Source organism: Artemia franciscana, chromosome 2 (genome assembly GCF_032884065.1).
Source record: "Artemia franciscana chromosome 2, ASM3288406v1, whole genome shotgun sequence".
Classification (NCBI taxonomy): Eukaryota; Metazoa; Arthropoda; class Branchiopoda; order Anostraca; family Artemiidae; genus Artemia; species Artemia franciscana.
In genome coordinates this window covers 7,069,239-7,094,756 of record NC_088864.1, presented here as the reverse complement: position 1 = coordinate 7,094,756, position 25,518 = coordinate 7,069,239, and the positions used below count along the sequence as shown (strand labels likewise).

Genomic DNA, 25,518 nt, shown 5'->3' with positions numbered 1-25,518 from the left:
ATCAGACAGGATATTAACAGTGCATATCCAGCATAAACATGGACAAAGGACCATCATTGTCTGCTACGCCCCAACAAACTAAGCCTCTGATGAGGTGAAAGATCGTTTTTACGCCCAGCTGTCTAGCATCCTAGCAAAAGTATCCCCTCATGACGTTTTAACCCTTCTTGGCGACTTCAATGGCAGTGTCAGAGATACAGACGGCGTTTGGAACAATGTTCTAGGACCTGTAACACCCGACTGCTTGACCAATAATGGGCTAAGGCTTGTTCAGATATGCAACATGCACGATCTCGTGATCACCAACACCCTTGTTGAAAGGAAAGAAGTTCACAAATATACCTGGTATAGCAATGACGGACGAACAAGAAAGATGTTAGACTACATAATCGTGTCCCGACGCTGGCCTTCCTCTATAACTAATTGCCGAACTTACAGAAGTGCAGAATTGGAAAACACCGACCACAGGCTTGTCGTCTCTAACCTTAGACTACGCCTGAAAGCCCAGAAAAGTGATCACCATCCCCCCAAATTAGACCTGAACAATCTCGCAAACTCCAACACGCGCCAGGTCTTTGCTGTCTCCATCTCAAACCGTTTCGACTGTCTTGGTCAAATTTCAGAATCTGAAGAAGTATGACAACTATTCAAGGACGGCGTATTGCTTTCGGCTGAAAGTACTATCGGCCGTCTGAAGCCCAGAAAAAGTTCTGGATATCGCAGGAAACTCTAGATGCTATTGAACAGCGTCACAAAGCACGCCTAGCGAAAGACATGGTTACCTACAGACGTCTAGATGGCGTAAGAAATAAATTCCTCCACTGAGACAGAAAGCTGTTCACCGAAAAAAAGGCCGCCGATCTTGAGGAGGCCGCCAGAAAGGGTGACACATGCGCTCTATGCAAACACCTTCGGGATCTTACAGATGGAAAGCCATCCTCCCTAGGCCCTATCATATCATATAATCATATATCATATAATGATGCCGCCTATCATATATTGATGGAAATATTCTCACTGACGAGAGCGCTCAACTGTCTACCTGGAAGAATCACTTCTCTTTACTTCTAAACCTGGACTGTGTTAGCCAGCCCGATCCTAAACTTCTTCAAGTGGCATCCAGCACCCCTGAGGCCCCATGTGAAAGTGAGCAACACCCTTTCACCTTTACAGAAATCCTGAAATCTCTGAAACTGATGAAAAACAACCGATCCCCAGGATTCAGTGGTATCCCTGCAGAACATCTGAAATATGGTGGGGCAGCGACCTTTCTCTGGCTCCAAGTACTTCTCCATAGTATTTCGTATAGAATGGATTCCAAAAGACTGGCGAGCGGGCATCATTCTGCCTCTCTGGAAACGGAAAGGTAGTTGAAGAATCTGCTCCAAGTATCGTCGCATCACACTCCTCTCTGTGCCCGGGAAGCTCTTCTTTATGACCCTCCTGGACCGCTGTGCCACTTTCATCAGAAGCCAACGAAGAATTCAACAGGCTGGCTTCACGCCAGGAGGGTCCACCGTGGAGCAAATATTCACAATGAGGCAGCTGATTGAAAAGACTCAAGAATTTCAACAAAGAGCATATGTTGCCTTTGTGGATTTCAAGGCTGCTTTCGATTCTGTCGACTGGCAATCACTCTGGCTCACACTGAAAACAACGGGATAACCAGCAAAGTACTGCAAACTTTTTGAGCGGCTCCACGAAGGGACTAAGAGCTGCGTGCAAGTCGATGGCAGACGCAGCTCCTCATTTGATATCAATTTTGGAGTCCGTCAGGCTGTACTGTTGCTCCAGAGCTATTTAACTGTGTCATCGACTACATTATGACTCGGACCATAAACCGCCCCCAGTTTGGGTTGCATTACAGCGATAGAGTACTTTCAGACGCTGACTATGCTGATGACCTTGTTCTTGTCTCCGATTCACCATCGAAGCTCACAGTAGCCCTACAGATCCTTGCTGATGAAGCCTTAAAGATAGGGCTGTCGATTAATTGGCAGAAGACGAAAGGGATTTTTGTTGAGCCTCGTAACTCACCGCGTCCCCCGCCAGTCCAAATGGTCGGTGACAAACTAGCTGAGGTTGTTGAGGAATTTACATAACTTGGCTCTATCCTCTCAAATGAAGGATCAAACCTCAAATATCTATTGCACCGAATCGCCAAAGCCTCAGCTGTAGTGGGAAGACTAAGTGCCCTTTGGAGGAAGCCTTCTATCAGCCGAGGGACCAAGATGCGCATATACAATGCTTCGGTGGGATCCGTGCTTCTTTATGGAGCCGAAACCTGGCCAGCCACTCAGTCTGTGCTTAGCACCGTAAATATAGCCCAAACTAAACATCTTCGCCGTATTGATGGACTACGCTGGTACGAAGTTGTTAGCAACAAGAACCTCCTGGTGTTAACTGCTCAAACGCCCTTCTCAGGCCAACTCGCCCAACGAACACTACGCTGGTATGGACATCTCCTTTGCATGCCCCCGACACTCCCGCACGAACGATTATTTACTTTGATCCCGTGCTGCACGGCGGGTCAGGTGCCTTCTTAGCCATGGCAAATATTCAGGAGGATGTCCACATCCTTGCAAGAGACCGGTCTAAATGGAGGCACCGTGTAGTTTCACTCTCGATGCCGGAAGCATTTTGGCAGGAGCATTAAGTCAAATTAAGTCAAGCCTCCATATACTCTCCCAATAAAAACCTCATATCTTATGGCCCCTGCCCCAGGTGCTGGAAGGGGGATTGTCATACCTCCATGCAAATGAACCCTGTATAACTGAATTCTCATATAACTGAACCCTCGTGCAACTTAATCCCATCTAACTAAATCCCCGTGTAACTGAACACCCGTGTAACTGAACAACCGTGTAACTGAACAACCGTGCAGCTGAGTTGTGAAACTGAGCCCTCTTATAACTTACTCTCGTCCAACTCAACTACCGTACCTACATTGGGTAAAACAAAAGTCAGAATCTTTACATATTCAAACTTGTTGGAATTGTTTGCTTTTTAAAATCATGATTGTTCAAATGATTAATAGAAAATGCTGTTATGTTGTCACTAAAACAAAGAAAATCAGACGTCACAAACTCTTGAAGCCAGATTTATTTCTCCTTTTTTATGTCTGTTAATGGAGGGTTTCTTTCGCCCTGTCACTGTCTACGGGCTTAGGTGTTTATACCCCTCTTTCATGGAAAAACCCTCCCCTGGAAAATACCCCCGTCGTGGAAAATATGGTTTTCTAAATTTGAATATTTTATTTAAGTTTTGTTATTTTTTGGTTTAGTTGAGAAGTGCTAAGGAAAGTGGAAAAGAAAATTTATTTGTAAGTTTTGCCCTCTCCGCCTCCGTTCAAAAATGCACTTCTCATGTAAAACCCTCCCGACCCCTCAATCAGGAAACATTCAAGCGAAAAATGTTTCCTAATAAAAAACACTATCTGAAAGCAATGGACAAATTACATAACTTGAAAAGGCACTTAAACTTCTGCAACGGGGTTCTCTGATTTTTTTTTGTAGTTGGGAGAAAGGGAGATACCTCAAAAGGCGTATTTTGATGCCAAAATATTTCAGCTCTCATTGAGCCTTCGGATAAATACAGAATTAGCTCTAAGGGAGAGATGAGACGAGGATGTATGTGGTAATTGTTTTATAATCCCCAGGCAGTCTTTTTTCTAAGTCAAAAGAGACTGGATACCAACCAACCGCAAGGGGCATTTCCGGGGAGGGAGATATTTCACAGGAAGATATTTTCCAGGGGGTATTTTTGCGAGGTGGTATTTACTGGGGGTGGTTGCCCTCCAATCAGTTTTGACTTTTGAAAAGGCACTAAAACTTTCAAGTTACAACCGAATAATAAAATGTGATTAAAAAAAAAAAAAAAAAAAAAAAAAAAATCTTCGGGTAAGGACTGTAGGTTATTGTAAGTTACCCATTGTTGAAATCAAGGTTTTTATAGAAGGGATGGTCGTATAAACTTTGAAGGAGGCTCATTCGCTTGGAAATTGAAATTTCAAGTTCAATTTTGAAGAATCTAAGATAATCAGAAAACAGTCAGCCCCTCCCTATTCACTGCCATTTGTCCAGCTCCTGGAGCACGGGCTTTAAGTTAGGCTAGTTACTCAATGTTGACACATAAGGCTTCTTAAGGAAAAGATTTTTGTATGAACTTGGGGGGGGGGCTCATTCAATTAGAGATCGAAAGTTCCAGTTCACTTTTTAAGGGTTAAAAGTGATCCAAGGGCTTGCACACTCATCCTCTTATTTCCCCAAATGCGTCCGATTGATAATTTTGAAGTCACCATGTTATTTAAAACAGTTCAAAGGTTAAATAACTAAGCCTCCAGATTAGCCCCTGGTGCAAGGGTTGTAAGTTATACAAGTTTACTATTGTTAACATACAGGGTGTTTTTTTTTTATTCTAGAGAAGAGGGCATGTTTGATCCTATAAATAAAAAGAGCATGAAGCATTAAGGTCAAACCTCAGGGGAATTTCAAGAAGAATGCCAAACACAATACATCCAGTTTTACAAGACAACGTATATGCAATGTGTCGAGAACAGCTGAGGGTGTAAACATGAGGATATAAAGTTTAAACTTTCAGGGTATTTTCAAGGAATTCTGAAAAAAGGGTTGAGTACAACCAGTCCACCATCCATGTCCTATTTAGCTCCAATCTCCTCAAAGACATTTGATCAAAATTTGTTATCTAGATTTAAAAGGTCAAATACTTGGAACACAAATGTTTATTACTTGACGTCCAGAGAGGTTCAAATCCAGAGAGGTCAAGAGGTCAAATAAGAGGTCAATTCATCCAAAAATAAGAGAGAAATAAATCAGCTTTAATGGTTGTCAAATCGGATCTTCCTTTTTTTGAAAAATAAAACAAAGTTTTTTTTATGAATGACCTTGACAGGCGTTTATATCATGACTTTAAGATACAAACAATTCCAACTAGGTTGAAACTGTAAAAATTGTAACTTCTATTTTACCCAATAATAATGCCTCATATTCTTAGAATACTGAGAAACTGATTTCAGTGGTTCATTTTCACGACGGTTCAGTTACACGAGGGTTCACTTGCAAGGTGGTTCAGTTACACGGGGGCTCAGTTAAATGAGGTTGGGTTTCACAGGGGTTTAGTTGCATGAGGCTTTTAGTTAAAAAGGGTTCAGTTGCCCTGTGGTTCAGTTGCACGAGGATTCAGTTGTCCCTGGGTTTGGTTATACAGGGGTTAAGTTGCATGATGGTTCAGTTACACGGTGATTCAGTTACACACACGGCGGTAATGAAGAAGTGGTTTGATCAATAGTATCTGAAACTATAAAAAAAGAAATTTGATATGAATCAATACTTCAAAAGAATTGAATTTTTATGGTGACTCCAAATATATAAAATTCATTATATTTAACGTTACCCATCAATAGCTGCAGCTTTAGAAAATTTCACTTGCTAAACAAAAAAAAAGCTTTTTCAACCTTAAAGAAAGGATCAACATTAATTCTTAAGAATAACAGAAATTATTCCGTATACGAAGGGCGATAGCCCCTCTGGAAACCCTCGTTCATTGCTCTAACTTTTTTAGTTCATTAAAAAGCTTCATATTCCAAGCTGACGGCCCATGTGTCTCGGGAGTATTTCTTAAGAAACTGGGACTTTAGCAAAAAGATCCAAGGGATGAGGAAGGGTAGCCCCCCCATTAAGGCTGTATCTAGGAGGATTTTGGGGATTCGAAACCCCCTCTCCCCTCTAGATGTTTGTGCGACTCGTAAAAACGTAACCAAAATGCATATAAACAAATTTTTTATGCGCTTTCTAAAGACTTTTTTGTACCCCCCCCCCTCCAGAACAAAAATCCTGGTCTTCATACACGGAATAATTCCTGTTGATTTTCAGTTTCAATATTCCTCCTTACTTTCGTTTGAATAAGCTTTTTTTCTTATTAGTACTATAGCCAATTTAAAGTTTCTCAATATTTTCAAGAGTATTTTGAAAACAATTTTTCTACTTACACGCATAGTATCTAAAATCGAATTAATATTTATACTTTTTCAAATGATTTCTTAGGAAGCACTTGGGATTCAAGATGGCATTCTTTTGAAGTGGAAAAAAAAATCTTCCAACAGAAACAAAATAACTGTACAAGACCTCAAGCACAATAGTTGGAATAGATTTATGACGTTACTGGGCACATATTTTTATTTATGAGGGGGGACTTTTTCCATGATAAGAAGAATTGGGTCTTTCCTTCGAAGCACGTAAATCTTCCAGAATCCAGGCATGTTTAACATCCATAGAGTTAAGAATCATTTCTATTTAAATCTGAGAACGCTATGTTTTGAGTTCAAAAGGGGATAAATATCTTGCTTTCTGATTCGTCAAAGCAAAAGTATTATACATGATACATTAATCAAAACCATCGTTCTGAATCCGTCGATTAATGCAAGACAAGACAAGACAATACAATTCAAAAATGAATTACAATACACTTATTATAATACGCTTATTCCCCCACCAAAGAATCCATGGCCAGGGATACAAAGGGGATAAAAAAAATACAAGCAACAACTACAGTATAAGTAATATATATATAAGGAAGGTCCCTAATATATTTTGGATTTTTCAACGGCTGATGTGTTAGATTTAGCAGAATTTTCAGAATAGCATATTCGTTATTTTTCTGATTAAGTTTGAACCAATAAGCTTAGTTTAGGATGATGATACAAAATAACCGGATATCATCCATTTGTAGTTTGAACATTATTTTTTTTTAATGTATTAATGCGTCATATACCATGTTTTTTTATGCTAAATAATGCTTATAATAATCCAACCTAACCTAACTCGTAATTCGTGATTTCTCCAAACTGTTTAAAGATTGATTTATATGGTTTAGAAGTTGTAACGAATTTAAAAAACAATTACTGTCCTTGGTAGGCTACTCCAGCAGTAAAAAAGTGTTTTTTTCTTCTTTCTGGGAGGGGGAGGGGGTACAAAAATGAAATTTATAAAACCCCGTCTTAATTTGTGCATATGTATTTTGTTACTTTTTCACGAGTAGGACAAAATCTTCGGAGGGGAGAAGGGTTTTAGAAAAAAGTAATTTTTTTTGCTGCATACTTATGTGCATGGTCGGAGGAATATGGGTGATTATGTTCTCTCTAAGATTGTTTCGAAGGACCCCTCTTCCCACCATAAAAAGCGAACTTTAGGGCCTATTAAAGCAACTATTTCATGTTCTTGTGAAAAATACTCCCCTTCCATCCTAAAAGTCAACATTGTGTACATTTATGTTTGCTTTATTATTTTTATGCTAGATAGTAAGGTTTTTGTTTGAATGGTTTTAAAACAGTTTTTATTGATCATTAACAGTTTTAACACAGGATTATTTGAACCTGTGTCAATATTTGATCAAAATATAAAGCTAGAATAAACATAAAATTACATAATAAGATTTGAATAATTTTTATTTAATAAAACATTATATTTACTAAAACATAAAATTACAATATGGAAAATACATTTAGATCCATTTCATGTATATTAAGCTTATTTTAATAATTAAATAGGTAGATGGTTGTATATTTTTTTCTAGTTAGTTGAATGTCTGCTTTTGGTATTCTTTCGTTTACATATATTTGATACCACAAAATGTGTTTGACGTTTAAACTTTTCCTGTATCTTTATTTTTACACAGCTTTTTTACAATTATATCAATGAAGTTTATATAAAGGCAGCATTGTTTTGAAAACTTTTCCACAATTAAATGAAATTAGTTTTCCCTCAAAAGTCAAAACCTAGTAGCCTATAGAAAAAAAAATATACAAGTCTGCCATTTTTTGAGAATAGTTTTCGACCGTTTTTCGTATTTTAAAATACTGATTAATGGTTGACACAGTAAAATATGGTATAATAGAGTAAAAAAACAATCTGCGCCATGAGCCGTGGAGCTAAAAAGATAATCTGTAAGGCTAAAATAGAGAATTGGAAAAGTGAAATGATCAAGATTCTATGGTTCTAAATTAGTAGAAGGGAGTTGGGTGGAATGTTTTCCCTAGAGCATTAGAATTAATAAGCAGCAACCTCGATTTGAGATAACTGTGAATATCTTGGGTAAAAGACTTAAAAAGCTACCTCTTTCTGCCCCAATAAGCAACTGGATGTACATGACAAAACTTTGGAATAAAATGTCAAATTAATTTTTAGGGAAGATCATATGCCTAAAAAATGAAGATCATTTAAAGTACAGAAATATTTTATTTTTATAATTCAATGATGATTACCCAGTAGGAGTGATTGTTCCTTTGAATACAGAGGTTAGACTTGAAACCTCTCCATAATCCAACCTCTCCATAATCCACTTTTCTTGGTGTAAGTACCTACGTAAAAAACCCTAAAAAAGTTATAACAGCACACCAGAATGTTATAGTAGTTATCTACGTACATTGTCGGCAAATAATAATTTTATTAATAAGAGTTTCCACGTTTTTCCAATTATTTTGTTATTTTCACCTCTACAGTCTATCAATGAATGTGATTTTGTTTTTATTAGGACGTTGAAACATTTGACTTGGAGGATTTCAAATATAACTCAGTCAACATAACAGCATTCCGGCTGGTTGATTCAGAGAATATTCGTTCCAGGCTACTTCTCCGAGATATGGAAAGATTCCAGCCAATAGGGCACAGTATACTCAATAAAACAAATGTGATAAAGGTAAGATCTCTTTGTAATATAAATATCTTGTTAAACTCACCATGACGATTTGTTTTGAGAAACAAATTTTGATACTTTACTTCATGTGAAATCCAATGTAATATCATGTTTGTTTCTAGGGAATAATCCGATGTCACTCTATTGAACATATTTAATTTTTACGAAATTCAAAAAGAGCTGAACTTGCAGTCAAAGAATTAGGTTCAAAGATATTGACACCAACAAAAAATGAAATTTAGTTGGTATAAATAATTTGTTAAAGGTAATTATTTGGTTTAAAAAACCAAAGAGAGAAACAAAACAAACAACAAAAAGAAAAGAACTGTTTCCCTACTTTAGAAATTGATATAAACAAGCACTTTAACAAGGCCTTGACCCTACTCACCTATCTAATGACCTAGGACAAAACAGTATACCTAACAATCAACCAAATAAAAATGTCTAAATTCGTGCAAAATTGTCATTAATAAATGTAAGCTGTCATAAAACTACAAGCAAAATTACCTCAAATCTAACGAAATATTTACAGGTAATTACCTTCCATCAGAACTCTTCAGAGGAATACAAACTTGGCTAAGTGGGATTTGGTGTATTAAATTCCTTACCAGACAATGTGGTGCGTCTACTATAAGCTCTTTATGGTATCCCTATGAGAGGTACAACTTGTGAAATACATGCCTATTATAGTAAAATTATAGTATATATATATATATATATATATATATATATATATATATATATATATATATATATATATATATATATATATATATATATATATATATATATATATATATTAAATAATTTAATATAATGTAATTAATATATATATATATATATATATATATATATATATATATATATATATATATATATATATATATATATATATATAATTTAAACTATATTAAATTATAGTTATTATAGCAAAATAATCTAAAATACGTACAAAATAAGCTTAGATCTATTCGTGTTAGAATCGAGGAAGAAAGCAACCAAAAAAAGTCTAAAATAGTCCAATGTTTCACAAGTCGAAGATGGATTGTAAAATAATTACTTTATTGGTTTGTCGAACCAATTCTAAATTAAAAGTTCTTCAAGCTGGCCCGAAAAACCTATATATATAAAACAACCCCCCGAGAAAAGAAAAACAAAAGAGAAATTAGATTAAAATATCCTTCAATATTTCTTGATAGCTTTTTGTATATTTATCTAAAAGTTCATTATGTTGATTTTTTTAATTTCCAAGTTATTTTATTAGCAGAAAAAACGTTCAAGATCAATTTTTGGCTAAGCACTTGAAATCTATTTCAAGTGCTTAAAAATCAATATAATTACTGCGAATTCTTGCATATCTAAATAGTTGAGAATAAAAAGGTGAGTATGTGAGATTTAAATGTATTTTACTTTCAAGGAACATGAAATTAATTACTTCAAAATCGAAATCGTCTTTTCAATTATAAGTTTAAAAAATTTAATTTTGTTATTAACCCTCAAATATGGATTAAAATTAGAAAATAAAATTAATTCCAGAGCAATAGGCTTTAAATGTATTTCTAATTTCCCCTGACATTAAAGTTAAATCAGTAGCTGAAACTCTGGTTGGACACCAGAATTTATGTCCTAGAAAATGCTGGACACCTAGCCGCCCCAGCAATAAAGCATGGTTTTATTGACATTGAAATACAACAAATTGTTAAGAATCAGACCAACAATTTAATTAAAAAGACTAAAATATGAATACATTTTTAATACATACAATGAATAATCGTTCAATTTGGTTTTTGCAACAGTTACGATACATCAGACATTTTTTAGCCGATGAAAAACTCTACATACCAGACAGGTTGAAAGAGCTCTAAAAGGGCTCTATGCTTGGAAGCTGGCTGTTCGTTTTTTCTTTTTTTTGCCAAATTCAAATATATGAAGTTTAATGTCTGGGAAATTAAATTAAATGATATGAAATTTACATCAGACCTCCACATGAAAGTTATTAATGGAAGATCTCCCATCCCAAACTTTGCGGACCCGCAGCCGTGTTTGGAAAATTTAAAAGATGCCAATTGCCTCTTTTATGTGAGTGTATGTGTTCAATTTACAGTTAGAGTTTCCGAGAGAAAGACTAAATTCTACATAATTGGGTCCGTGCACACATATTATCAAAAATTTTTGCAACATCTTGATACTCTACGGCAATAGAAGTAAGGCTTATCTTGTACAATAATGCAGATTTTCTTTCAGTATAATCTGCGGGTCAATCATCTACTTTTGTTATCATTTTCAAGAATACCCTTTTTCAATGCATTTTAAACTGGACCGATTCGACGAAAATCAAATGTAGGTGTAAGCACTTTTTTGTGTTACCGTCAGCAGTAACTAGAAGCAGCCAAAGTTGTGATAGTACTGAGCTGCACAGAGCACTATTCTATAAGTTTTGAATGCAGGAACTCAAAAGGTGTCATGATCAACAGCGTAATTTTAGCGAGAGACTGGAAAAACTAAATATGCCATCCACAAAAAATGGTGTTTCTTTCAGTTTTGAACAGCAGTTTTGAAATATGACCAACTGTACTCCTAATCTCCGACTGTAAAATGTACATCTGTGCAAGGTGCATAATTTGTTTTCAAGCGTCAGGGGCGGCTGAGATTCATGTTTTATTTCAAAACAAAATATTAAGATATCAGGTCGTGTTATATGGCTTCATTTTTTGTCAGTCGCCCCTTACTACTAGGCTGATTGTTTAACATACACATGACTAATTTGTTTGTTTCGAGACAGAGGCACGCTCAAAAATCTAGTTAAATTGTATTTATAGGTTGTAATTTTGGTTTTAAATTTCCAGTCTCTTTGCTCTTCTCCTTTTTATTTTTCACTTTGGATTTTATGCTCTAACGTAAAAGGATGCGGCACTGGACTTTACATTCCTTTCTTATCTCCATTTCTTGGCCTTTCAGCTAGTAAGTGCAGTGAGGCGTCAAAGCCAGCCATCCTGTGCTTTCGCATACCTTTCCTATTTCTCATGCCTATATTAACAGGTACGCATGGGGAGCTGGGTCGACTCTGGCTAAACTTGCAGAATCACACTTTTGACCCTGTTACCTCAGCAACTTATTCAGGACCATACAGACAAGCTCACTTCTAGTGGTTAAACATAGAATTATGAGTAGTTTGTTTGTTTAGAGATAGAAGTACGCCCAAACATCAAGTTAAATCGTGACAATAAATTTTATATTTTGGTTTAGAAGTTCCAGTTTTCCTGCTCTTTCTGGATATCAATTTTATGTTAATACGCATGCAAACGACATGCAACGATCCCTTAAGTTGATGGGTAGCTTCTTTTGGACCAAAACATTAGGCAAATTATGCAGCTTCATTTGCTGTCAGTCAAATTTCCCTTGAGGTCACCTCAGCACCTAATTTAGTACCATGCAGAAAACCTAACTGCTAGTGCATAGAACTAAGATACGGCTACCTTACTTGCTTAATGATAGAGGTTTGCTGATTCATCAAGTTAACTTACAATAATAAATTCTACTATTTTGGCTCAAAAGTGCCAGTTTTTCTGTTCATTTTCTCCTTATTTCTTGTGCCACAAGATTTGCAACGCCAGCAATAATGATGATATGTCGCAAGTCTTGGCAATTACCTTTTTTACCCTAAGCTCTCCTAAAGAGGTTAAATATTTCATTCTGGGCATTCCAAATGTTGAAAAAGCAACTTCACATAGCAACAGGCAGTCGTAATTAGATTAACAACTAGATCAATAATTTTTATGCCAGGTGTTTCAATAGACCGGAGTATTGTGCAGTAGCACCAAGAGCGTCACAAGAAATTTTTATTAGCGATGTTTTACTTGAAAAAATAAAACTCTTATTTTTGGAAATAAATCCCTTTATTTCTAATTTTAGCTAATTGATTTAACGGAAGGGCATCTTGTAAGATTTTTAACGCTAATAGAGTATTGCAAAGATAAAATGTCTTGAAAGTCCTTTGCTAAATTCTTTTTTTATTCATATGAAAACAACAGCGCTAATTGGAATTTTTTGTGCAGTATTAACGCTTATATTCTATACTTTATATTAAGATTATTACGTACCCTTAGGATTTGCAAACTAAGCAAAGAAAAAGTTAATGTAGCAGAGCGAGGCTTTGCTACATTACCAATTAGTGCCATCTTATCCGCACTAGCCATGGGAATCCTTCACCTGTTAAGATTCTCTCTGGTAATCTTATAAAAACTGAACATAATTTTTCTGTAAGTAATAATACTTACAGAGATGCAAGAACGAAGGTTTAGAAGTTTTCCAATGAGATGCTGGAGGAACTACTTAGCTTTTGGTGCCAACAAAATTCCCTTTCCAACTTAAAAGAGTTTTTTCAGACAATTTAAAATGGAATAGAGAACAAAGGAATATCTAAACATTGGAGAGGAGTAATGTGTTTTTGTCACTGTTTTTTTTTTCCTTGTACTTTTTTGCATTTGATGATTTTTTGAACTGTAGGAAAATCATCATCTAGCACAGAGGTTCCCAAACTTTTTTTCTCACAGACCACCTTAAATATTTTAGTGGTTTCGGTGGATCCCCTTCAGCTACATTTCCGCCATATTTCCGAAACTCGAGAAAAGTGTGAAGATCAGATCTACCGATGGAAATTTGCTTTGTGGTTGAGTTCCAACCACGAATCATTAGTTTTCAAGAAAAAAAAGTGAGACTGATTAGTTGATTAATAAATTGATTGTACAGTGAGTGGTTGTCAAAATGTAAGATTGACCAACCAAAAAATTGTGTCGAATCAACTTTTTTTTTACATTTACTTAAAGCACAAGGAACCAATAAATTCTTACTTATTTTATTTAGAAATAATCGGAATGAAAAAAGTAAAAAAAGTATACTTTTTTATGTTGTATTTCTTCAGTTACGTAATTATTACACTTCAATTAATAACATAAATAAGTTCTACATTTCTACAACAACAATCACAAAATAGTCATATGTTGAAAGGAAGGATGTACTCGAAAAATGTCCACGACATTTTTCAGGTATTTCTACCTGCAACCAAAATGTTTGATACCCTCTTTTGTAAATCTGATTTTGAAGTCATCAAGCAGGGCAATTAAAAGTTGAATGTATGTCTGAATATCCTCATCAAGGCATTCTACCTGTGACAAGTTTAAAAACTGGGAAAATTCTCGCCGACTAATATTTTGCTTCATATATTTGAATTTTCCAAGAAAAGCTGAAATTACACAATTTGCTTTTATTAAATTGAGACTGTCCCCTTGTAATTGTAAGTTAATATCATTAAATTTAAACAAATCTGTCAAATATGCAATGCCTGCCTTCGAATTGATCAGGTCTTCGCTTAAATCTGGATCTTTATACTTTTCAGAAACTCTAATACGCCTACTGATTCAAAAATTGAGTAAAATCTTGTTAAAAATGCACAATTCGATAACCAGCGTACTTCAGTATTTAAGAGCAATCGTTGAAATTCTTCATCATTTTCATCGCACAATTGTACAAATAAACACGTATTCAATGCGTTGCTTCTTATTTTGTTAACTGCTTTTATCTCAAATTGAACTGATTGGTGAAATTTCTCACTCAAATTTTTTGCTACTAGATGTTGTCGGTGGTTGACACAGGGAATTGCAGTTACCTCTGGTAATTTTTTTTAGATGTTGTCGGTGGTTGACACAGGGAATTGCAGTTACCTCTGGTAATTTTTTTTAGATGTTTTCGGTGGTTGACACAGGGAATTGCAGTTACCTCTGGTAATTTTTTTTAGATGTTGTCGGTGGTTGACACAGGGAATTGCAGTTACCTCTGGTAATTTTTTTTAGATGTTGTCGGTGGTTGACACAGGGAATTGCAGTTACCTCTGGTAATTTTTTTTTAGATGTTGTCGGTGGTTGACACAGGGAATTGCAGTTACCTCTGGTAATTTTTTTTCTTTTAATGGCTTATATTAACCCACGATATTTCCTGACCATGGCAGGAGCCCCCGTCTGTTGCCACCGAAATAACGTTTGTGAATGGAGTCGATTTTTCCTTAAAAAATCACTCAGGACAATTCATAAAGAGTTTCTAAAGTTTTCGCGAATAGAAACTCTTTATGAATTTCTTGGTCCATAACAAGTCGAACTTAAGGCAATAATAATACCTCATTACCGGGTGAGGTTGACTCGTCCAGTTGAAAAGAAAAATTAATTGTTAGAAGATAATTACATAAGAAATTTTCAATATCAGAGCTCATTTCATCAATACGTCTTTGCACAGTGTTGTTACTCAAAGGAATTCTTTTGAGCATGTCGAATTTTATTTGTGCAGTACAGTTTATAAACCTCTTCAACAGCGGGTAAAATGAACTGTTCCCCAATGGTATGTGGTTTCCAAGATTCCGCTATAAGTAATGAGATATTGTAAGATGCTCGCAAGCCATCACCGTTTCTTTCAGACGTTGAAGCAAACATACTGGGCTCAGTGGGTCTCTTTTCATTTTTTCGCTTCAATTTTGAAAACAATCTAAACCTTTATCTAATTTATCAGGATGACACCTTCTTGGATGAACTTCGAGCTTCGATGGTTTCATAGTCATTGCTCAAAACTTTGTTGCATAAAAGGCATATGGACAACCGCTTGTCTGCCTTTGATGGTAGAAAACCAAATTTTAAATAATCAACACAGTACTGTCGGCATTTCTCTTGGATTCAGCCATGCTTCGTATCAATTACCTACCAATACATTAAAAAAACATTGTTTTAATAAATTTATGGCGGTCTCACATAACCGGACATGGCTATTTGAACAGATTAAATAAAAAATAAGTTTTTTTTTTGTAACTGAGAGCAAGGAGCGACATTAAAACTTAAAACGAACAGAAATTACTCCGTGTATGGAAGCGGCTGTTCCCTCCTCTACACCCCGCTCTTTACGCTAAAGTTTGACTCTTTCTCTCAACTGTACTTTTTAAAACAGTAAAATAGCGTAAAGAGCGAGGCATTGAGGAGGGGACTAGACCTTTCATATACGGAATAATTTCTGTTCGTTTTAAGTTTTAATATCGCTCCTTACTTGCAGTTAACAAAACTTGTTTTTTTATTTAATTTCTCAACGTTTTTGAATTAATGCATGTTTTGATTTTGGCGTGCACTAAATTTGATTTTCCCGTGCACCCCTCAGGGCCACCTGGACCACTCCGGGAATCACTGCTCTAGCGCAACGTGATTAACATATTTGAGCCTAATAAGAATTTTTCGTTTGCCCCTGCGCAGGTAATCAGTGTTAGACAAAATAAAACAATGAAAATAGACATTCCTTAAATAAAATCACATCAAGATTAGAGCCTAATTTTTGTGTCACACTCGTGTTTGCTTGCCATCTTCGATAATTTTTAACTTTCACGATAAAAAAAATCTTCAAAATAGTTAACTAAGACAGGGTTTAGGTTTGAGGCAGGGAGTAAAAATCTCCAACAATTACCAGAATGTCTTTCACCTAGTCATGTTTTTATCAACTTCTGTCCAACACCTAACATTTTCCTTAAAGCACCAAAGACTTAAAAATAAAAATGATTTCAACACCACCACCCCCCACCCATTTGACCAATCTTGGATCTATCAACACTTTAAAAGGGCAGTTTTCTGAAAAATGAATTTCTTGCTGAAGAAAATTGTGAAGATCTTAGAAAATTACAAAATTTCAGTATTGCCATGTTGAGCAGTAAAAAAATTAGCGAATCTCTTAGTCAAACTTGACAACAATTTACTTCTTAAAAAAAAGTTGATTCCCAAATACAACTACGCCTTCAAGGAAAGTTTTATCTTCTTTACCTATTTGATGCCGTAATTTCTAGCGTCTGTTGCCAACGTTTCTTTTTTAATTAATTAAATAAAAAAACAAGATTTTTCACCTAAAAGTAAGGTGAAGCATTACAATTCAATATAATCATAAATTATTCCGTATACGAGGGTGGCTACCCCTTCCACAATACCCCGCTCTTCACGCTGAAGTTTTTTGGTATTTTTAAAAAAGCTTCTGAATCTAATTAAACAGTCCTGGTGCTTCAGGAGTCGCTTTTAAGGAATTAGGACAAACGGTCTAGCATAAAAATTGGGGTGCTGAGGAGGTGGCAGCCCACCTGACCTACAGAATAATCTCTCCTCATTTTGAGTTTTAGAGTTGCCCCTTACTCTTAGTTGAAAAATTTATTTTTTTAAACATAATTTCTGATCGTTTTTCGAATAATACCAGAAAATTAGTCTCTTCTTCCATGAGCCCCATCCTCCCCCCCTGAGGAAGATTCCTCTATGAAAAGGTCTCTAACGGGAAATAATACCCTCAGACAATTCCCTCCTTCCTGCAAATTCCCCCAAAAAACGTCTTGTTGACGATTCCGCCTGAAAAATTCTTCTATATATGCTTTCATTTGAAAAAAGAGCTATATTTTATTCAATTTCTGATCGAAGTAATTTCTGATCGGAAACCCCCTCACGTGGTTTTAAATGAAGTTCCTAGTTGTTTTCTCCCAACGATAAAGCTCCTCCCATGAAAAATCCCCCGCAAAAAATGCCCCCCCCCCCACAGAAGTATCCGTAAATATCCCAGTAACAAATACTATGTGCAAACGTTGGGCAAATTGCATAGCTTACAGCCAGGGACTTTTGGACTCATGCAATACGCAAGGACACAGTTGTCAGATCTTTCAACTATGCTCAATCAGATAGCTAATTTTCAAAATCTTGATCGATTGACTTTAGGAAAAAGAGGGGGCATGGGAGGGGGGCTATTCCACCGATCTTTTCTGTCACCTTGCTGCACTTTAATTTTTCGGTCGTTTGTTATTACAGTTAATATTTAACAGTGGCGATTTTCATGCTGCCACTTGGCCCTTTGTGTTGCACTCAGGGTGCTTAAAGGGTATAGAAGTTCGTCCTTTTTCAGTTTAATACAAAATCTAGAGTTAAATAGAAATCAGTCCTTTTTGTATTTACAACGCACCTTCGACCCCATTTTGTGGCCAGGGTGGTAAATATTTTAAGGATGGAATAGGCATAGCTAGGGACAGTTGAACCTCTAGACTTAGTTTGACATTCCTTGGAAGGGAGAATACCAAGTGGCTACCACATCGGATTATAAGGGTGTTTCTCTTCCAAGCATAATACACTCGCGAATATACCAACGTTACGTACATCCTTGCTCCAACCTAACTGCATATCGTGGTTGTAAGAAAAATTTTTAAGTTATACCAAGGCTTGTTATTAACTATTGGGATTAACCCCGTTTCGATTTTTTCATTTGGGTTTTAGACTACTGGTGTGATCATTTAATTATAGTCTATAGCTATTCTCATTTTGATAGTAGGTTAACCTACCAATTGGTGCACCCATTGACTTGAACAGCCTGTTATTGTGTATTTATTCCAACAGTGGAGCCATTGAAGGTTTTTAAACATCCAAAATAGGAATTTTACTGCCTAGTTTGCTACTAAATTCCTATAGTAGGAAGATAAGTCTCCGAGCGAGAACGAAAAATTGGAAGTCATGGGCACTAAATTGGTTAATTATTACTCTGAAACATGGGTGCTTATAAAAGATGAGTAACAATTTTTTTTCTAAAGGTACTTTTCTGACTGGTTGTACGTCGAAACAATAAGCTGTATGAAAAATGTAGTTCGGTCTCACTTGATGATTCCAAGATGATTCATTTTTTGCTATCTTTTGTGATCAAACAAAAAGGGGATCGTCCTTGATAAGAAAAAGGATGTAAAGAAATTCAAACTACATGGGACGAGATAAAGAGTGAGGCTTTAAATGTATAGTGTTGTGGAAGAGCATGCGCAGCTATATTAGCCTCATACTGCTCAGACTGCTTGTTAGCACTAGCAGTATTAGAAATAGCAGGGTTGCCACCCTTAGTGATTTATCACTTTTTCTAGTTATTTTTTATATTGCATAAACAAAACGAAATCACTAAATCAGCGCAGAAATTACTAGATTATTTTAGAAAATCACTAAATCAACCAACAAATCTAGAAAAACTAGTGATTTGTTTTCTCAGCAGGCGGCAAACATGAGCGGTAGTAGCAGCAGTAGTATTCAAAAGAGTGAATCGTGTTTACTCTAAAACAGAAAAAAATATATTCTATCAAAGGAGGTCCGTTGCAAACATAACACAAAAACAAGGATGGATACACTAATATTAGGTATATTAAGCATCCATCATTAAGATGGCGACATTTTCAATATTAAACACATTTTCAAAATTTATCTTCGATTTGAATCGTAATTCTAATAAGATATAACTAGTAACATTGTTTAGTTCAGTAAGTTCTAAATGAGCTCTTCCAAATAAGCTAGCGTAAAGAGTGGGGTATTGAGGAGGGGACAGCTCCTCTCATATATGGAATAGCTTCTTTTTGTTTGAAGTTTTAATATTGCTCCTTACTTTCGGTAGAAAAAACTTTTTTTTTTTTAATTTCTGATTCTTTTTCAAGCAAATCCAGGAAATCCCCCCCCCCGTGGAAAATCTTTCACGGATAATTCCTTCATAGAAGGTGCCTCTCACGTAAAATTCTTCCGCCAGAAAATTAAACTTAGACAATTCCATTCTCGCTGCAAATCCGCCCCCCCCCCAAAAAAAAAAATTTCTTGCTTAAAGTTCCACCCAAAAAATAATCCTTAGTATACTTTTATTTAAAGAAAGACTTGTTTTTATTTAATTTCTCATCCTTTTTAAGGTCATAGATAGTGTTTTTTATATTTTTGGATAATATTTCCTGAAGCTCCACCCCCCAACGGAAAGTTTCTGGAGCAGAAAACTTTCCCATGGAGAATTTCTTCTGGTGAAAATCCTCCATGGAGATTTTCCCGTGAAGAATCCTCCCCCCCCCCGCCATGTAAAATTCCCAAGAGTCTCCCAAATCCACTTAAAATTTCCTCTGGACAATTCTCCCACAGCATCTTCATATGTAAAATGGGGTCGCCAACACGAACGTAAGACCAATAAGGCGAACTTAAGCAAATTCACGTATTTAAAATTTCCCTTGGAATTTCACCGACTGAAACGTCCGTCCAAGTGGGATATACTCCCCGTAGGAAATCTATCCCGATAAAAACCTCCCTGAGAAATTTTGGTATCCATGTAACAAATACTATATGTAAAACAATGGGCAAATTCTATAATTTGAGGACCTCCAGTGATTCTGGGGGATAAGGACATCTCCAAAAATATAGTAATTGTACCTTTCAACTACATTGAACAAAAGGGTCGTCTCAAAATGTTGCTCAGGCGAATTTTGGGAAAACAAGGGCATGAGAATGGGGCAAGCTGCTCTCTAATTTCTTTGGTCGCTTAAAAAGGGCACTAGAATTTTTTTTCCGTTTAAATGAGCCCTCTTACGATATTCTTGGACCACGGTTTTGATACGGTCACCCAGGGAAAAGAAGAAAAAAGTAAAAAAATACGCATCCCTGATTTTCCTACTGGCAAAAAAACAAAATTCCTATTTTGCATATAGAAGCTTGGAACCTCTACAACATGGCTTTCTGATACGCTGAATCTTATATTGTGATTTTCATTAAGTCCTTCTCTCTTTTTTGAAAATCTGGGAAATTTTCTCAGGCTTTTAGCTTTTGATGGTTAATACTATACTTAATGAGCATTATAAATTTGGAGCAATAAACTATATTTTTATTGCAATAAAATAAGAGCATAATAAATAAAATAATATATGTTAAATAAATGAAATAAGAGCAATAAACTATACGTAATTAGTTTATTAGGTATAAATTTTGTTTATTTTTATTCATGTCTTTTAGTTCTACTGCTGAGGAAGAACACTGTATATGTGTTCGAAATATCCAGTTAGATAATTTCTTATCTATTCTCTGTCAATAAAAAGGTATCATCCCTATTTTGAACTGTTTTACTTTTGTCATGGAAGGGCAGTGTGGTCTTCGAAATTATCTATTTGGAGTCAGAAAATACGCTGATTCTCTTTATGTGCATATTGATAATAAGTTATATTTTTAGAGTTTCCATGACTATTGAGCCGCGTCGCTCCCTAAAAAAAAATGCATTTTCTAAACAAGAGTGTCGAACTTTGGAATCTTTAACTTGCAAGAGAACCGGAGACACTATGAACCTTGTTGCTTAGATTTGACAATATGAGGTTTCGTTGAAATTTCTGCGTAGAAGTCAATTCACTACCCTGAAAACTCATCGTTTTCCCATTTTCAAGGCCTATTATAATTAATGTTTTTGTCAGCACGACAAGGAATTTCGCCAATGGGTTTGATTCTTTTTCAAAATAGTAGGCGTTTGACCTGTACAATGTGGACACCAGATCAACATTTTACCGTCTTTTGAAGACAGAAAAAATGTGCTTTTTTTCTTTGTTAACATAGAAACCATAAATTCAAGCAGTAAATTCAAACGGGAGACGAATTAATAATGTTTGTTTGAACAAAAGTCTGTTTTATTGTTTTCCAGAAAGGTAAAAAGCATCAGAACCAATTTATTTACTCAATAACAGCTGATAGTTGTTTAATTCAGTATTAAATAGCATTAAATGTGAAACTACAGTAGTGATCCCTCTATCTATTTAAAGGTGGACGTAAGGGTGGAGCTACTAGTCCCTCAAGATATTATTCCGCTTATCTGGGTTTTATGTAACACCATAGTGCACCTTCAACGGTACAGTACGCCTGTATGTTACGTAATATATATCTTGTACTTCAGAATATCTTTGGTTGTTATGTAAGATGAAATTGTTTACTTATGAAAATGTTTTCTTTGGCTGTTACGTAATAGGACTTTTTAGAGTCCACTAGTCAAGATGCAAACGTACGCGTTACGCAATAATTTCTGTGATTGCTTAAAGACCTAGAGAGGTAGAGGGAAGAACCTTCAGGATCCGCTAGTCAAGATTCAAACGTAGAAACTACATCATATTTTTTTTTATTGTTTGAATTCCCGCAAAGGCTGCAGGACCCTCCCAAGTAGGGACACAGTCCAAACTGATCATAGTCCCAATATTTTTGTGCTTCACACAAAGAGCCCTTTCTTGTTGGCAAAAAAGGATTTTCCTGCTATTTCGAGAAACAGGGGGGCAAGCCATTATACAGTCGAGACATGTATTGATTTTCTAGGGACAAAGACTTGTTATTCTTCTAGCAGGGGAGGATGATTTTCTGTCGTTCTCGGGGGTATAGAACTGGGTATTGAACGCACAGTTTCTTCGGTCATATAATAGACATTGGACCTACAACGATTTTTAAAAATGAATGCTTCTATAAATTTGAAAAAGAACTGGATTTCCGCTTATGTGCAGGTAAGTCTCCATGTATATTAAGTATACCCCATCTCCCAACAAAAAATAAAGGATATTATACACAAATGAGACCTAGTATTTTCTCTATGTGGAATAGCAAGTGAAAACCTAACTAAATCCCCTCCCATGACATACCTCCAATGCTGATAAATTAATCTCATCTATCGCGTCAAAATATATGCTTTTTCTCGTCTTCATTTTCAATGTGCTTTTCGGCCAATTGAAGTCTATTCCTGAAGGGGTGCGATTAGCAGCCGTCAGATATTTGTTTAACCTTTATTGTCACCCCACCTTCAGGTAGAGATTTACTTCCTAGCAAACAGCTGCATGGATCAAGCGATACTGAATTACCAAAAGACTTGATTCTAACAACTGCTTTGTGTGGTGAATTGTCTATCTAAGCAAATTGCTTCTTCACTGAAAAATCGAACTTATCTATACGTTAAATGAAAGGGAAGGATGTCACTCTTTTTCTTATATTAAATAAAAATAGATAAAACGTGGAATATTTTGATTGTAAAAAAGCATTATTATAGGAGGCCCCTCCCTCTTACACTGCGGCTGTGCAATCATTTTGAAGTAGTATTTTTGCTTGTACGCAGCTTATTAAAGAGGATCATTATTGAAACTAAAAATTTATTCTTGTTTTCAGAATATTTTGCTTATTACCTTTAAACGTTGCTGTATAAAAACTTATTTAGCTCAAGTGCAAAATATGTGTGAAGAATAGATTTCCTTAACTATATTATAACAATAATAAAACGCAAAAGAAAATATTTATGATATGCGATATTTTTTAGCCTGACTTTTTCTAGCAAATATCCCACTTTTGGCGTACCCCTATACTAAGCAATAGGATGAGGTGCCTTTAATCCCTATTAAGGTTTGAATTCCAACTACAAAGCCTGGATTACACATCATTCTGTAATGTTTGCCCCATACTCCCGTATCATTACGGTATTTTTCTTATGCGTGGGCCCTATTAAGGGGGTTTGGGGTAATTGTGTCCTTTCTGAAAGCTAAATTTCAAGCTTTTTAAATGCTCACATATTTCTATATATTTTAATCATGTAACCCTTTTAATGAAAATAGATTTTCAGCTTTCTTAAATAAATCAAAATAAGGTATATTTTTTACTCCATGACAAACTAAAATTTTATTTCTACTTAAGAAAAATTCTGACCAATTCCCCCTCCTCCAAAGAAGGCAAGATCATGTGATAGCAGCTAGAACAAGACCACTTCTGTGCAGCCCCAGCCCCACTGTAAAGTTGCTGGCCCTTCGAGACCGGCAGCCCCATTACAAAGATTAGAAAGGAGCCCTTCTGCATTGTAAAGCGTTCAAGGTGAAGTTGCCAGCCCTAGTGCAAGTGCGAATCATAGATATTTTCTTTAAATAAGTAGACAAATAAGGAAATGACGAAATAGGTAAATAAGGAAAATAAGTAGGATGTTGGGAACCTTGTTAGCTACCTCTAAGAGGTGGTTTTGATGGTATTACCCTCAATCCTAAGAAATAGCTCTCTTCCAGTTTAATAAAGGGAAAATAATAGGTACCCTCTCGACATTTTTAAGTGGTTTTGAGGACTCCTCTAATCCTCAAGGATATGGACTTTTCACCATAATGAGTCCATCCTTTTAGCCATTAAAAGTGTTTTACTCTTGAAAGGGGACTATGTCTGTAAAACAGAGGTGATTTGAGCTGGTCCTGTGATTAATAAAATGTTTCTTTTCGGCTTAATAAAATGCGCCTTTTCAACTTAAAATCATAAGTATTTCAGAGGGAATAGCAATTTCATTCTTTTTTAGGCTCTAATCGATGATTGTAACTGTATAATGGATGATATGCTCTCTGATAACCTTGGAGCACCACAATTGGACACCAAAACAACCTTGAATATATTTTAAGGCTCTTTGAAACTTTGAAAAGAGGGGAACTTGCCTCGAGGAAAAGGGTAATTTCTAGCTATTAAATTTTCATCTAGTAGCATGGGTCTCTAGATGCAAAGGACACTTTGGTCTCATGTATGGAATAGCTTCTCGTCATTATACCTTAGGTGGTAGTGTGGTCTCAGCATATCCGAGGGGTCACTTTGGGTCCACATAAGATATACTTTCTTAAGCCTTTAGGTGGTTTTGTGGTCTCTTTGTGTCCCAAGAGATGCCCCCTTCAAAAAATATTTCAGAATAATATTTTTTTTCTTTTTCAGCCTAATATATTCTTTTTCAGGATGGAATTATAAGTATTTCAATGGGATCATAAGCTCTTATTATTTTTTAGGTTCAGATGTCTACGCCACCATCGCAAATTATTGACAATCAATGTACGACCCCAGACGAAAGTGAACACGACGGGGATTTTATTGTGGAGTAAGCCCTATTAGTATACCTTCCCCCAGCTTTGATTTAGACACTTCTGTGAAGGATCTTAGCTTGATGCAGAGTATTTAGATAATCTCTGAATATGATTCCCAAACAATCTCCGAGCTTATAATAATTCCCAGAATTATTCTATCTATGGTCTGTGACAACCTGGACACACTTACGTGCTTTTGATTTATTAAAATTTCTAAGAACAGAAGTAGTACTTGAACTATCCCTAAAAAACTTAACTTAATATCCCAATCGTTCTATATATATATATATTGCTGAGGTGTCATATTGGCAATCATTTAACAAAATGCCTTTTGACTTATTTTTAAAGTAACATTCAGTTTTAAAGCATAAAGGGCCACTTGCATAATTATGGGGGGGGAGTGACGAGCCTAATATCTCTAATGACATAGGTGCTGGACCATTCTACTCTGATGAATAAAATGACTATCTCAAAATTTTGACTGAATGCGTTTGGAAAATGAAGGTGTTTGATTGAAGGGCTGCTTGCCCTCCAATCTCTCATTACTCTAAAAAGGGAAAAAGACGCTCACACTGTAATTGAAGTGCAAGGGAGAGGACTCCCCCTTCAAATGTAAAGCAAAACCTTTGAAACAAGCAACAGCAAAGCGAAAATATTTGAAATGTATTTTGTTTTCAGTATAGTGCAAATTATGTTCTTGCTTGAGACGGCATGGGGGTTGTCATTCCTGCTTATGTTAATTTTTGCTCGTTTCGAGTTTGACTCGGTTATTTATTTTATGACTTAAATAAACAAAATGCGTTTAAAATATTTAAATTTTTTAACATTAACAAATATTAAAACTTTTAGGAAGTTATATCAGTATATACATTCTAAAATGTCAATCAGCTGCCATTTTTTTCAGCAAAGTGCAAATTATGTTCTGGTCTTGAGAATGTATGGGGGTTGTCAAATACATGATTTCCAGACCTAAACTACACTAAAAAAAATCACTCTTTCAAAATTTCGATTAGATGTGTTTTTAGAAGAGATGGTTGTTGGGGTGCCTTCTTGCCTCCACAATCAACTTTGAATAATACAAAGGGTACTAGCCCTTTCAATTTCCAATCCAATAT

At 35.7% G+C, this 25,518-nt stretch overlaps 1 protein-coding gene across 1 annotated transcript in view; it reads left to right on the top strand.

Moving 5' to 3' along the window:
- Positions 1 to 24,421, top strand: part of LOC136034056 (glutamate receptor ionotropic, kainate 1-like) — a 126,825-nt gene extending 102,404 nt beyond the window's left edge. The window contains exons 8-9 of the mRNA XM_065715170.1: positions 8,548 to 8,712; positions 24,329 to 24,421. Coding sequence (XP_065571242.1) covers positions 8,548 to 8,712; positions 24,329 to 24,421 — 258 coding nt within the window. The remainder of the gene's footprint in view (positions 1 to 8,547; positions 8,713 to 24,328) is intronic.
- The last annotated feature ends 1,097 nt before the right edge of the window (positions 24,422 to 25,518 follow it).